The following is a 15,213-nucleotide window of genomic DNA, read 5'->3' on the forward strand; positions in this document are numbered from 1 at the left end:
ATCAACCTCAAAAGCCTGTTTTTGTTGGGAGGACTGGATTTCATTAATTTATGAGAAAAGGTCCAGCCAGCAATGCCGGACGGACTTCCGAACAAGCTCTATCTGATTAATGCGACACGTTTATCTTTTCTTCAAAGAGAAAACGGACTAACAGGCAAGCACCCTTCTTTCTATTATTTTTTTTACTTGGTTTAAATTGTTGCAGCAAAAAGAGATTTGTCAAATTAATCAGCTTTAAAGAACTTCTGGGTGAGCTATAACTCTTCTCTGTTATTCACGAAATTAACAGCTTATCTCTGTTTCTATTGCAAAAAGCTGTCCTGGAAGTGCATTCTAAAGATATAAACAGAAGAGGGATTTCTATTCCGAGGAACATTATATTGTCTGGGACTATTCTCTTTTTGGTCTATTTTATTTTGACGAATCTGCTTCTTCACGACGCCACTAACTGTTTTGATGCTGGGAACTAAATTTGTTTTGTATTCTTGAACATAGAGAGATAAGGCAGGCTGCTCTGTTTATACTGTGATGTCATCAAGCCTGGAATATTAACCCAATTGTTGCTGAAATAAGAAGTGGTTCTTCTTTATTTTTGTTTTGTTTTGTTTTCGTGGTTTTAAAAATGGCAATCAAGAAAGTGGCTGAGAATCTGGAAGTAAGTATGTTTCAGAAAATAATGGATGAGATTGAGATAACGAAACAAACCCTGCGACAGGGCAGTAAGGAGCTGAAAATTGAACTGAGCAAAATGACGCAGGAGTTTAAAGAAATAGGGGATCCTGTGAGAGAGGAGAATGAGATCAGAGATGAGAAAAGAAAAAATAAAGGGAAGATACAAGCCCTGGAGATTGGAACAAATGTGGAATTGGAAAAAGATCTGGAGTTTATGGATATTAGAAATAAAATCTACTGTTTGGAATTTAACGTTATCTCTGAAGAAATTAATGAAGATATTAGAGATAAAGTTATCAATGGCTTGGATAATTTTCTGGACTGGAATGATGTGATGGAGCTTGATATAGAGAAAATCTATGGAATTAACTGCAGCCATGTGACAATGGAAAAACTCTCAAGAGATGAGCCAGTGCATTTTGTAAAAAAGAAGAACAGAGATATGACTTTACAACAATATTTCAGCAACTTATTCAGAATCGATGGCAAGAAAATATCTGGGATAGAGGAAATTCCCATCAGACTCTTATTATATGACTATGGCTATGACAGCAAGATTATTATGGAATACTGATAAAGATTGGAAAGTGAAATTACTGGACTTAACAGGACTATTGAAGATGGAAGATGGAATTAATATGGATAATGGAATAATGGCTATTGAAATTATTGGACCTAACAGATTTTGATGAGATGGATTAATCAATATGTTTATTTGGACTATGGTTATGACAATAAGATTATTATTATTATTAACGAGATGGATTAATCGACATGTTTATTTGGAGAAAAATTGATAGATATATTTCTTAAAGAATTGAAACCTCTCTTTGACTTTTTGTGGAAAGAATAAAGTAATGTTTATGAGATTTGATGATTAATTAAGATAACTACTGGAGGAAAGTGATTTTATAATATAATTTGAGAGACAGGATTGTTATATATTGTAGACCTATAACTGATTTGATCTGCGACAAATGGGAAGTCAACATTTTATTTTTTTGTTTAATCATTTTTGTTTTGTTTTGTTTTTTGTCTTTGAATGTTTTATGATTTTGTTTTGTATGTTTTATGAAAATTTGAATAAAAATTATTGTAAAAAAAAAAGATAAAAGAAAGAAAGAAAGAAAGAAAAAGAAAGAAAGAAAGAAAGAAAGAAAGAAAGAAAGAAAGAAAGAGACTTTCAGGCTCCTCTAAATGACCTGGTAAAGGCTGACAGGAATGAACAGCAGAAGGACAAAATGCAACCCTTTCTAACAGAATAAATGACCACTTTTTCAACCTGATGCTTTTTTTGTACTATAAACTATAATACATATAAATTAATTGCAAATCCAAGAAAGATTCATTTAAATGCATTTTAAGAGAAAATACTAACAAGCACAAAAACATTTTAGCAGAACATTCTGACTAATAGCTCAAAGTGCTTCATTAGTTCAAGCTTTATTTACTGATGTAGTGTTAGCAGTAGCAGATGTCTTTCATGATGGAGCCCAAACACTACAGACCCAGAGTATCTTATTTGTAGAAATCACCTCTTATTTAGGGGAAGCTACAGTCCCCAGTGCTTTTCTTTCAGTGAGACCTTCTGCAGAGTACATGTTGCAAATTATTACCCTGATCCATCAAAAGTGGGCCCAATTCTTTTGGGATTGGGGCCCGCATGTGCAAAAAGGTGCTGTGTATGCAGTTTTTCTTTCTTGAGAGTGAATGTGCAAACAATGCCAGGCAGAGTTAGATGTGCAGCTTTGACAGCATCAACCACCTGTTTGGGATGTGAAGGGTTGAATCCAAGCTTCAACTGCCCCCATCCTTGTACCAAACACTGCCACTACTCTTTTTGGGTGGATCACATCTCAACCTTGGGATTGGAGCCTGTGTTTGTTGAGGGTGCCAAGCCCCAGAGGATTTTGCTTGTGATGTGTTATAACAGCAAAGGACTTGAGGTGCAAAATTTTGCTCCATACAATAGGAGTTAAAAATTAGGCCCCTTTAAAATCTAGACCCGATTTTTTAAAAAGTCAAATAGGAACAACAATCCACACTTTTTTTACTCTAGAGTAGGTCTATACAATTAAGCAGAATTACTCTCGAGTAAGTGGGCTGTGAAGTGCAGGATCTTTATAGGAGCCTAAAAGTGCAGGATATGGGCCAAATGTAGTTAAATGCCATTTCCATTACTAACTTTATTCCATTAGCCTTTTGCACCTTAAAACACAATTATGATTGACTTTCTCTTTAAAATTAATCACTACAATTGAAGACCACTCCATAGATAACATTGTTAAGAAATGTTAACACAATTACAGACAAGACAGTAACAGTCTAGTGGCTTTTGTAATGCAGCACAAGTCCAACTAAAAAACAAAAATACCCCCCCCCTTAAAGTTAACAGTGTAGCACAGGACCTTAACATTTCTTACACATACTTGCTTTACCTTGATCAGATTCTCAAACTAAGGATATCTGAATATCCCTGTCTAAGCCTTATAAAATAAACATGTGAATAAATACACCTTAAGAATAAGGTGATCTTTATAGACAAATCTCTTTTTTCTACTGGTTCAAATTTTTTGAAAGATGCTTTCAAGACAGCACCCCCTGATCATTAAAGATTTTGTCTGAAGCAAAGCAGGTGTCAATGACCATGTTCACATGCCATGCCAAATCACTGTTTAGCATGATGTGCAGAAACAGGAACGAGCTGCAGTGAGCTTTGGGTTTATCTTTCTCCTCTTACCACATGGTTAGGAGGAGGAATCTGGAACTTATGCTTCCATTTTTGGTTAACCACAGCTTGCTGTGTCATCCAGATCTGTGGGTTTGTTTTACAACTAGTCAAGTTTAGCTATGGGATCTGTTGGCTGGTACCAGTCTGAAAGCATTCCATTAACATAACAGGCTGGTATTGATTCGAGTTTGTTCTTTGTATGCAAGCTGTGCTTTTACTGATCCATTTTTTTCCAGTTGGAAAAAATATTGATATAAAAGTTGCTAGTTTGAAAGGAAATATTGATATCTTGAAAGGATTGATGAAGGAAATAGCGATATAAATATCAATATTAATATCAATAATTTAGACACAGATTTCTTTTTAAAAAAAATTCATTTCTGAAATAGCCATGGAAAATCACTACAGTACATAAAAATCCGATCCACAACAATAGTGAATAAGGGAATTAATTGAAAATTTGGTACCATATCCAAATTGGACAGAATTCCAGCACACCCCTAGTCACAGTTAATGTTAACACAGACTGTTGGTCCAGATGACATGACAAACCATGGTTAAGCAAAAATGGATGTGTAAGCTTCTAAACTCTTCCTCCTGGCCATGTGAGTGGAGGAGAGAGAAGGGGAGGAACATGTGAGCCCAAGGCTTGCTGCGGCTCATTCCTGCTCATGTATCTTATGCCAAAACACATTATAGTATGATGTGTGAATGTGGTCATTGTCTTTACATGGAGAATAGGAGATTATATAGATTGTGAGTGACTCTTTTTTGAAATTCAGACTTTTTTTTTTTGCAAGAGTATAGATTCTTCACTGTAAAATTATAGGATGACTAGGTGTTTATTAAGGTCATAGAGCCTATGTTTATGTCTCAGTTTTTTTTCTTTTAATGATAATGGAGTGTCATAAAAATACTTAGCATGATGTGATAATGAGACACAACAATAACAAAATTGACCACAGCATGTTATGAAATTAATAATGAAAATAATAACAATTTATAATGAGAAGACGTCCAAGAATAATAAAAGAAATAGACAGAATGGCAGTACCTTACTAAAATGAAAGTGCTTTGCAATATTGGCTAGGACCACAATTTATCAGGAACGCCTTCTGTACAAGCAGGAATTTCACATAAAAGAAATTCCATCTATTAAGCTATGGCAGTGTTTTCACGTTTGCCACAAAGTTGGGTTGAACTGACCCAGACGGTGGCTGGGCAGAGTCAAAAATGGGGAGCCATTTACACAGGGCTTTGCCAGCATCTTTGTGCACTAATTCCAATGACAACAGCATCTCACATCTTGATTGGCCAAAGATGGGCATGGGCTAATATTGCCCTGGGGAACAGTAAATTTATGCACTGGGATAACTGTATACATGGTTGACTAGCATTGACTGGTGTGCACTGCATCCTATGTCCATTCACATAAACCTATGATCAGCTTAACATTTTCAATTGAAAGATCTGAGGCACAGAGGTCAATATGCAAGAGAACTGGATTTATGGCTAAGTCAGATTAGTAATTGAAAAGGTTGTTATTAGGTAATAGGCTAATAACTAATGGTGAGTAATGAGCTCATCTCTTGAGATACTTGCTTTCCCTGAAGAGATCTGCTCAGATATATAAGCAAGGTCCATTAGTGACAGCTAACCTGTGATAAACAGTCCACATAAGTGAACCATGATGTAGCAGATGCAATTGCCACGTGACCTCATGGAGTTAAGTGGAAAAAACACTGAGAAACCTTTCTCCTGCCCCCTTCAGTCATTCCATCTCCTGCATAGTGACAGCATTGGGGCTGTGGATAAGAAAACTGAATGTCTGAAGTAGGAATACTGTGGTGTTTGGCTGCCTTATAGTACTGCATGTGGCTTATCTCTTTGTATGCCTGCACACTGCTTGAGGCACCAGGGCAGTGTGTATTCAATTTTCTGTGTGATTCACATATATTAAAATTCAACAACCCAGCCAATCCAAACTCTATACTCTCTCTAGTCATGGGGAGGCAATGGAGCTATGGAGGGTGTTGGAACCTAAATCCCAAACTCTGGAGATTTCAGGAGTCCTTGCCAGTACACTTTCAAACATATCTTTGCAGTCTTAAGAGATAGAAACTTCCTTATTTTGAAATGAAAGCTAGGAAGCTGAATTCTGCATCCAATAATCCAAGAAAATTCTCCTGCCTTTCCTTCTGAAGAATCACAGCATTCACCCAGCTCTGCTTATTTTCTTTGATGTTTGGAGCATACCCGATATCTGAATCTTTTCCCTTACTTCCTTTCTCTCTCTCTTTCTGATTTTACAACACTGCGTCCTACAGGAAATATATTCTCCAATGTGAGTGCCTGAAGAAGGTTTATAGAGCTAGTTGTTAAAATAATGTTAAGAGATAATACTGTATTATACGACAGCCAGCCCCAGGCTTCATTCTTCTACCCATATTTCTGAAGAGCTGCTCAGGGACAGTGCTGTTGTTGGGTTGTTCCACAGGGCAAGGATACACTGTCCATATGTTTTGGCATTCAGCCCTAGATCTCACAATCACCCTTACCCATTGAGTCAAAGGAGGCATCTCACTGAAGCCATCTCCTAGGCAGCTTCACAAGGCAAATCCCATGCATGAATATACAGGATCACATGGATGCCATTTTTGCAGCATACACATGTGCCTCCCTCCCTGCTACAGTTATAAAAGCCTTGAATTTGGTCCTTGGTCTTTCATCTCATCATCTCTTAGGAAGAAAACCGCAAGCTGAATTCACTGACAAAATCATTAACTTCAGAATATTGTTATAGCAGATATTGTTCTGTAAAATTCAGGTTGGCTCATTGAAAGTAAACAGCAGCAGTTAATGTGATTTAAACATAGAAGACAGTGACAATGTGCTTAATGGGAAGCCAAACAAGAAGGAATGAAACCCAGGGTGTGTGGACTCAGCTTTTTGGAACGGAAATTACAAAAGGTAGTTTGTAACACCAGGAGGACTGCAGACCACACAGATTCTTCCGAAAAGTGTCATTAATCTTGACAATGCTTGATAGGCACAACGGAAACAATCAAATGCAGTCATCCCCGAGAAAAAACTTATTGCTAAAGCTGCAGTATCACTTTTTGCAAGTAAGATGACCCATGTGGGTTTGCAAACTGCTTTTTCTCAAGTCACAAGTGAACTCTGTCATACCACTTTCATCTTCATTGTAAAAAGGATGCTGCTTTTCACCTCTAACCATATTTCAGCCAGCGTGAACAACTGAGAAGGAAACTTGAAAGGAAAATTCCACATCAAAACAGAGTCATAACTGGAACTAAGATTTAAAAGAACCAAAAACAAAACAAAACCCCAAACTCAGATTTGGACCATTTTAAGGGCAGGCTTAGACCTCCTTACAAAAGACAGTTAGCGGCCTACCAGAAAGTGAGCACTTGTTCATGAAAAACCCATTTAACTTCCTACAGGTTTTGCACAGTTTCTTCTATGGAGATTTTTTTTTTTAGGAATATCAAGTGTTGTGCGGAAAAGTGATGATCCTCGTCAGTCCTCCTCTGTACAACCCAAGAGCTCTGACCGTAAAGTGATCCTGCCATACCATGACCAAGGGAGGATCCTTATGTGCCGTGCATAGATTGGAGGGTCAATGACGTTCTTTCTGTGGGTGTCGTTATCAAAGTTTCCCTGGAAAACCTGGAAGGTGACCAAAAAAGAACCAGTGATAGGTAGAGTGGTGAGATGGAAAGCACATCAAAAAACAGCAAAGATAGATGGATGGGCATGTGCTATCTTCAGAGTCAAGTTGCCCAACTTAACAAAGAATCATTTTCCATAGATGGATATTATTGGAAGTTTTTGTGTGCCCACAAAAGCTCATCAATGGCTACAATTCCAAAATCCAATTACTAGGGAGTAAGCCCCATTGAACTCAGGGATACTTACTTCTCAGTATGCTTTAGGTTACAAACAAGCTACAATATAAGCTATCATTATTTTAACAATGACATTTATTTCATTCATAACAATGGTCTTCCCATCATGGTGGTCAAAATATTCACTAACAAGTAACAGGATGTAAGCAAAGGGTAACATATTTTACTCTTACGAATCATCAAGCCCTGCTCTTCTTGGATATTATAGAAATTGCCATCACCCTTCAATCCAGGCAATGCAAGGGTGGGGGAGGAGGACGAGAATAGGGGAGGGGTGAGAGGGGGGAGCAAAACACCCACACGGAAAACCAGAAAACATTTTAATTGCACAGTGTGCACCTCTCTTATGCAGAATATATTACCATGTGGGCATAGTTTGGCAGACCAGACATTAAACAGAAAATGATTGTCTCATTTACTTTTAGGATGCTGGGATTATTTAGAATGCAGATTTTTTTATCACTGACATGCAGCTTGGAGATATATCATTTTTGTTTAAATTGCTAATGAATGAAATGACACCTATCCCAAACCAATGCCAGCTACTATGGTAATAGTTCTAAATAAGCCTGATGTAATGTAAGACATTTAGTAAGGTATATTTGTTTTAGGACTCATTTGTTCAGATAGGATAAGCCAATGTGTATATGCACACATTATGTGAGGCTGTTTCGGCCAACTTGCTCTATATCTGATATCATATTTGATGTCATTTGTGGGGTGGGTGAAGGCAAGGCTTGGACGAAACGTGCTTTGGTTCCTGCAAAGTCACTTGTGCACTTCCCAAGTGCCGACTATCAGCTGATTGTTGGTGCTTGGAAAGCACTGTCCTCAGGGATTCCTCAGTAGGAGAGGGGTATAATGTGTAAGGTAATATACCATAATGATATAGTGTATCTGCTGCTGGCAAATAGTATTCTCATCAGGCTGTGTCACCAAAAAAACAAATTCTCTCCTTCCATTCCATCCTGGCTGCTAACACTTCCACTGTGATTTGGAATTGCATGTGAAATGTTTCCATGTCTAGTGTGCACATCCATTTCTTATGCCTGGGACATCACTGGGAACCAGTAACACTCCTTCACCCATCCCGTGCTTGCACTATTTTTTAAAAAGGTGTTAAAATGATAATGAATCTATTCAATCTTTTAGAACACGGATGGGGAACCAACTCCCATCAGCTCCAGTCAGCATGGCCAATGGTAAGGGATCATGGGATTTTTAGTCCACAACATTGGGGGGGTTACACATTCCCCATCCCTGTTGGGCATGGCTCTCTGCAGCACAGCAATTCTCCCTTCCATGGAATAGATCCTGCTCCTTACCATTTCTTCTCCATAGCATAGAGGGGTGTTTTAAAGAGGGGCACATACAACTATAAGAAACAGTGCTATAAAAATGTTTATGATTCCTTCTCATCCCATGTTGAAAGATCTAATTAGGACAGGCTTTTAAAGATTGTCGTGAGATTCTATGAGAGTGACTGTTACAACACATCTACAATAAGCTACAACCCTGTACTTCAGGTGGTAAAGTAATGTTATAATGTCATAAGCTTTACATTGCACCTTGTAGCCTTGTTATTTGATTGCTTGAGCCATATTATAGGAAGCTATCAGCATATAAGCATTGCAACAGGATCTGATGTCTAATAGCACTGATTTTTTTTTAATATAGGGAACAGGATTTAGATAATATTAAGTAGAAAGTGCTATTTGTGGATCCTCCCGCAGGGCAACCATACCATCTGTCTGTACAATTCTGACTCAAACTCAGGCTGGAGGTACAAAGGCTGTTTCATGCGGGACTGGATTAAAAACAAAAATGCAATATCGAAATCTGAAGTATTGTATTTAATTTGACACAGCACAGCTCTAACAGTATGGAACATAAGAACATAAGAAGGATCAGAACAAAGGCCCATCTGTTCTCACAGTAGCCATCCAGACACCTCTTGGAAGTCTACACGCAAGACCTGAGGACAACAGCACTCTCCCCACTTCTGGTCACTGTGTCACTGGTGCAACATCTTAATAGTTCTAATGTGTACATTTATGTTAGAATTATATTTTGTCTTTCCCATTTAAAGCTGGGGTAAGGAACAGCTAGGAAGAAGGGGGGGACCCTAAGCTGTATTATAAAAATAACTTTTTTTATGGTCAGAGTCTCTTAAAATGACAAGATCTTAGGGAACTCAAGTCTGATTAATCCCCTGGCATTAGATTTTTGAAATGCATAGTTTATCTTTGAACAATAGCTGTGGGATGCAATTAAGCTGACTTCTTTGCAGTATTTACCAAGAATTCCGACAGAGCAAATACTTTCCCCCCAAACAGCAAATTTAAAAAATCCTGAAAATATGACATTATTAATATCCTCAAGGTAAATAACTTCTCCTTGGCAACTGGATAGTACAAGATTGGGCCACTGTTTCTCCCATCCTCCCATTCCTGGAAGTGTGGTAAACTACAGACAATGCTGGTACAGGCTTATCATAAGCCTGCTTTTGTGTTCAGCAATATTTGTAACCGTATTTAATATGATATTTAGGAATAGACAGATCAGTCTGTTTCTATCCTGCTTCAATTTCACATGTTAATTCATAGACCCATTCCATCATGTTTCTACGGTAAACTGATTTCTTCCCAAGAAAAATACCCATAGGAAAATTCATATTTAAATATACATTTTATTCACTAGAAGGCAAAAAACCCTTGTGGTTTAAGAATGTACCAATAACCAACAGATATTTCTATCAAACTTTAAAAAGCAGGGAAATTTGGAAGCTATAGTGGATGCACCAGGAGAGCAGGAGCCCTGACTGCCCTATAAATTTGTAAAAATACAAACACAATTAGGGTTGTTCTTTCACAGTCCAATCCACTTCCTCTGTAGCTTGGAAGAATTTGGTAACGTGCCTCTGAGCATACGGTAAGTGGTTCCGATCCTATCTCCAAAGTCGCACTCAGAGAATAGCATTGGGTGACTGTCTTTCGGCCCCCTGGCAGTTGTGCTTGTGGGGTGCTACAGGGTACCATCTTGTCCACCATGCTGTTTAACATCTATATGAAGTCCTTGGGAGCAGTCATCAGGAGATTTGGGGTGAGGTGTCAGCAGTATGCTGATGATACCCAGCTCTATTTCTCCATAACATCTGAATCGGGAGAGGCCGTGCTAGCCCTTGACTGCTGCATGGACTCAGTGGTAGGCTGGCTGAGGGCCAATAAACTGAGCCTGAATCCTAGCAAGACGGAGGCGCTGTGGCTTGGTGGTTCCCAAGTTTGGATAATTAGTCAGCTGCCTGCTTTGGATGGGGTTGTACTTCCTCTGAAAGAGCAGGTTCATAGTCTGGGGGTGCTCCTGGATCCATCTTTGCCACTAGAGGCTCAGGTAACCTCAGTGGCTAGGAGTGCCTTTTACCAGCTTTGGCTGATAAGACAGCTGCGGCCATTTCTGGACCAGGATAGCCTGACCACTGCTGTCCATGCACTGGTAACCTCTAGGCTGGATTACTGTAATGCGCTCTATGTGGGGCTGCCCTTGAGATTGGTCTGGAAGCTGCAGCTAGTGCAAAATGCAGTGGCGAGACTGCTCACTGGGGCAGGGTATAACCAACATGTCACCCCACTGCTGAAAGAACTGCACTGGCTGCCCATTTGCTACTGTGCCAAGTTCAAGGTTCTAGTTTTGGTGTACAAAGCCCTATACAGCTCGGGACCAGGATACCTGAAAGACCGTCTTACCCCTTATATACCCATCCAATCACTGCGCTCTGCAGGTGAGGGCCTCCTGCAGATACCATCTTATCAGGAGGTTCGTTCTGTACAATATAGGAAATGGACCTTTAGTGTGGCGGCACCTACCCTGTGGAATTCCCTCCCCTTAAATATTAGGCAGGCGCCATCTCTGCTATCTTTTCGGCACCTTTTGAAGACTTTCCTCTTCAAGGCTTTCCAACAAGCCTTTTAAGCTGAGACCTACCCCAGTCCGCATCTGTGTTGGAATTGCTTTTTCACATGTTTTCTTTAAAACCTTTTTTTAAAGCAATATGTTTTTAACCTTTTTTAAAAGATGTGTTTAAAGCTTTTTTCTTTTAAAAATGTTTTTAAAGTAATTTTTTTAATGTATTTTAAGGTCTGTTTTTATGATGTTTTCAAGTGTTTTTAGTGCTTTTGTTTGCCGCCCTGGGCTTCTGCTGGGAGGAAGGATGGGATATAAATAATATAATAAATAAATTACACTTCCCAGGATTCTTTGGGGGAAGCCATGAGTGTTTAAAGTGGAATAAATGCCTGGTGTTGGTGTGGCCCCCTGATTAGCCAAGCCAAGCAGCTGTGAGTCTGGCTTTTAGAACACTGACAGTTGGTTCTCACTGAGCATGATCAACATTATAATAGACTTCAATGTTAAATTAATTAAAAATCAGCCAGACATTTTTTAAACTTTTAAACTGCAGAAGATGAAGGTCAGAGAATGGGGCAGGGTTAGTAATAGGATTACAGGTATTCTGTGAACATGGCTGATTTTTAATGAATTTCAACAAATTATGAGACCACTGACAGAAAAAAGTCCAGCAGGGATCTGGAATTTTCTCTTATTTTACACTTTGAGCTCTGGATTCTCTCTGGGTGTTTTGCGTATCACCATGAAAACGTAAAGGATTGTTAAGCAAGCGTTTCTGAGTTCAGGACTCTAGGTTTTGTAAGGTTTTTTTTGAAATGAGCTTATGGGAAGCATCAGAATGACTTGGGGGTATTTTCAATTTAACATTGCGGAATGCAAAAAATCCATGCTGACTATAGTATACAGCCACTCTTGTGGCTGTATAATATTAATGTACACATTTATAAATTTATTGTATCCCCAAATACCCATTTCTTGTGCAGTTTGGTATGCAGCAGAGAACTGTACCACAAAATTCAGAGAAGTTTGAAATCTGAAGAATAATTACTTTCCAATCTGTCTGTTAGTCCAGGAAGTGCAAACATTACATTCACTTAACACAACTACCCTCCTGACATTGCTGCTTACCTGGGTGGAGATGGGGCAGGGTGGAGTCAAGATAAGGCTGCATGGTTGCACCACGGGAGAATGGTTGCACCATTGGGAGAACTGGTTTGGTGGTGGCACTCCCAATGGCGCAACATTGCAGCTCCAATCTTATCACTCCAGCCCTGTCCAGGTAAGTTAGGAGAGTGGCTCCATGTGCACTACTAATGCAGAATGAATGAAATCATCTTTCATCCCTAAAAATAGTTAATAATATAATTTTTCATGCACCAGAATTTCTAAAACTTATGTCCCACTTTTCGTCTGAAGAACTGAAAGCATGTAGTATTCCATCCAGGCAGTTTATAGATCCATACCTGTAAGCTTAATTAGTAGGATTGCATGGGCTGCAAAGCTCATCATCTCATACAGATGTATGAACTATACTGGTGCTGTTACAACCCCCCCCCCCGTTGTTACAATCCAGTCATACATACATGCAAGTGGTGCTATGGATGCACTACATTATGAGGATATGAATTTGCATGACGATGAGGAGAGTCAGTTTAGGAGCATAAATTCACATCTGCACAGCATTGCCACAGTTCTATTTTTTGGAATACACGTCTTGTGGATCTGCAGATCTTCTCTGCCAATTTGCAAGGAATTCCTTTTAAAGGAATGCAGTAGTTTCCATTAGGGATTGATGAATCTGTCAATTTTGGTTTCTCTCATTTTCTCACTTTTCCAATCTTAAATTCAGTTCATCACATTTCCACATCAGTTTTATTTTTTTTAAAAAAAGTTCTCATGAAAATTCATTGGCATTTAGTGTGCTTTTCTCCCAAATGGCTAGGCTATGGTCAGATGGCACAGGGGGGTGCCACCTTGGTGAAGCTAAGCAGGTCTGGGTCCGGTCAGTGCCTGGATGGGAGACTGCAATGTCCCTGTATATAGATATTACTGTAAATATGGTAAGTGCAGGTTTATTAAAGTATATATGGTAAGTGGACTGAGTGAGAGGGGGAGTACATGGGTTAGAATGCTGGAGAATGCTGTATGATGATTGGCTGAGCGTTTGAGTGGCTGAAGGTATAAATGAGAGGATGACAGTTGAGAAGGGGGTTCTGTTGGTTGGTGGTCGGTTGTTGTGGGTTGGAGTTGGTTGTGGGTTGGATTGTATTAGGCTAGTATTGAGGCAGATTATATATGACTAGAAACATAAAGAGTAACACAATATATGAAACCATATGCTTGTTAAATATACCTTAAGTAATCTTGTTATTTCCTGGTGTTTATAAATAAATATTTTCTTGGTTTACCAAAAGCCTGATCCTTGGCTGGGGCTTTCACAGATCAGAAGGGTGGGCAGGGTATTTACCAAGGTGGAGAAACAGTATCAAATGGTGGCAGCAGTGAAGATATAGTGTAACATCATCAAGTATCCAGAGCAACCCAGGGCTATATGCTTTATAGACACAAAGATACGCGGGGTTGTGGCCTGCAAGTGCACCCAGACACAAAGTAACAATAAGCCAGAAGGAGACTAAGGCAAAGTCCCAAGGCAATATTGTGAAATAGGGAGTGGCTGGTGGTGTTGCCTAGCAGTGGGATCTTGAGAGATCTGTGCTAGACCCGGTGAGAGAACAAATAAAAACCAGGATCCTGACTGGTGGGACCTGACAGGTGGTGGCAGCAGGAGGGATCCTGACAGAGACTACCTGGGAACCACATGTATGCCATCTTGGGTTCTACAATGAAAGAAAGGTGGGTATAAATGTAATAAATAAATACTTTCCCAAGTAATTTTCCATACTATATTTCGTTTTTAATGTTATTTTCACTAATGTCTGCATAGAAATGGTTGTACTTTTTTTGTTGGAGAACTGCTCTGCTAAATTTGGAGAAGTGTGTATTTTGAAGAATAGCTGTGTTTTTGTTCACATATTGTTTGAGAAGAGAGAATTTGGTGTACTGACAGTGAATTGTGAACTGAAACAAATTTCTCCTCCATGCTCTCATTTCCATTTGCAAAGAAGGCAGAAAAGTGGAACCATTCTTCTTTCATGCACCTAGTAGGATCCTGTGGGATAGGGTGTTTCTCATGCAGCACATCTGTTCCATGCATGCAACATCCTGAGTATACATGGGAAAGGATTTTGTAGATCATGGCATGGATTTCTAGCATGCCATGGTAATTCATTTCATGTGACCCACAGTTATTCCCCTCCCTGAATCACAGGCTGCAACAGTTAAAAAAAAAAAAGAACTTTTACCAAGTATCATATTAATTCTTCTAATCCTGAAAGGACAGTGATCTACTGACCTCTAGTTGAGGAAAACAAGATCACCATTTAGTCCAGAGATATTTTTTCCTGAAATTTATATTTCCCAACATGTCTCAATTCCAGTGATTTCCAGCACAGTCCAAACACAGAGAAGGTGTTCATGTATATCTTCCTTTCAAACCATTTAAAATGGAGGGGGAAAAGACAGAAAGAGAAGCAGCATTCTAAAGGTGTAGTTTTGCAGCTTCCCTGGGCTGCATCCCTAGAAGAGCTTGGTGTCGATTTAAACTCTAATAACTGGCAGTTAAAGTGGCAGCCACCAGAGAGTAGCAGCAGGAGCAACTGGTCTTTTTCATATTATCTCCATTTGAAAGCACAACTGAAATTGAGCCAAAACAGTCTTTTCATTTTGTTGTTGCTTTCATTAGTGTTAAAAAAGAACCTCTGTGTGTGAGAGAGTGAGTGAGTGAGTGAGTGAGTGAGTGTGTGTGTGTGTGTGTGTGTGTGTGTGAGAGAGAGAGAGAGAGAGAGAGAGAGAGAGAGAGAGAGAGAGAGAGAGTGAGTGAGTGAGTGAGTGAGTGAGTGAGTGAGTGAGTGAGTGAGT

At 39.2% G+C, this 15,213-nt stretch overlaps 1 protein-coding gene across 1 annotated transcript in view; it reads right to left on the reverse strand.

Moving 5' to 3' along the window:
• Nucleotides 1-977: 977 nt before the first annotated feature.
• The window catches only part of EDIL3 (EGF like repeats and discoidin domains 3), a 421,662-nt gene continuing 407,426 nt past the window's right edge, over nt 978-15,213 (reverse strand). The window contains exon 11 of the mRNA XM_061622006.1: nt 978-7,093. Within this exon, the coding sequence (XP_061477990.1) occupies nt 6,944-7,093 (150 nt within the window). The 3' untranslated portion in view covers nt 978-6,943. The remainder of the gene's footprint in view (nt 7,094-15,213) is intronic.

This window comes from Rhineura floridana, chromosome 1, assembly GCF_030035675.1.
Source record: "Rhineura floridana isolate rRhiFlo1 chromosome 1, rRhiFlo1.hap2, whole genome shotgun sequence".
Classification (NCBI taxonomy): domain Eukaryota; kingdom Metazoa; phylum Chordata; class Lepidosauria; order Squamata; family Rhineuridae; genus Rhineura; species Rhineura floridana.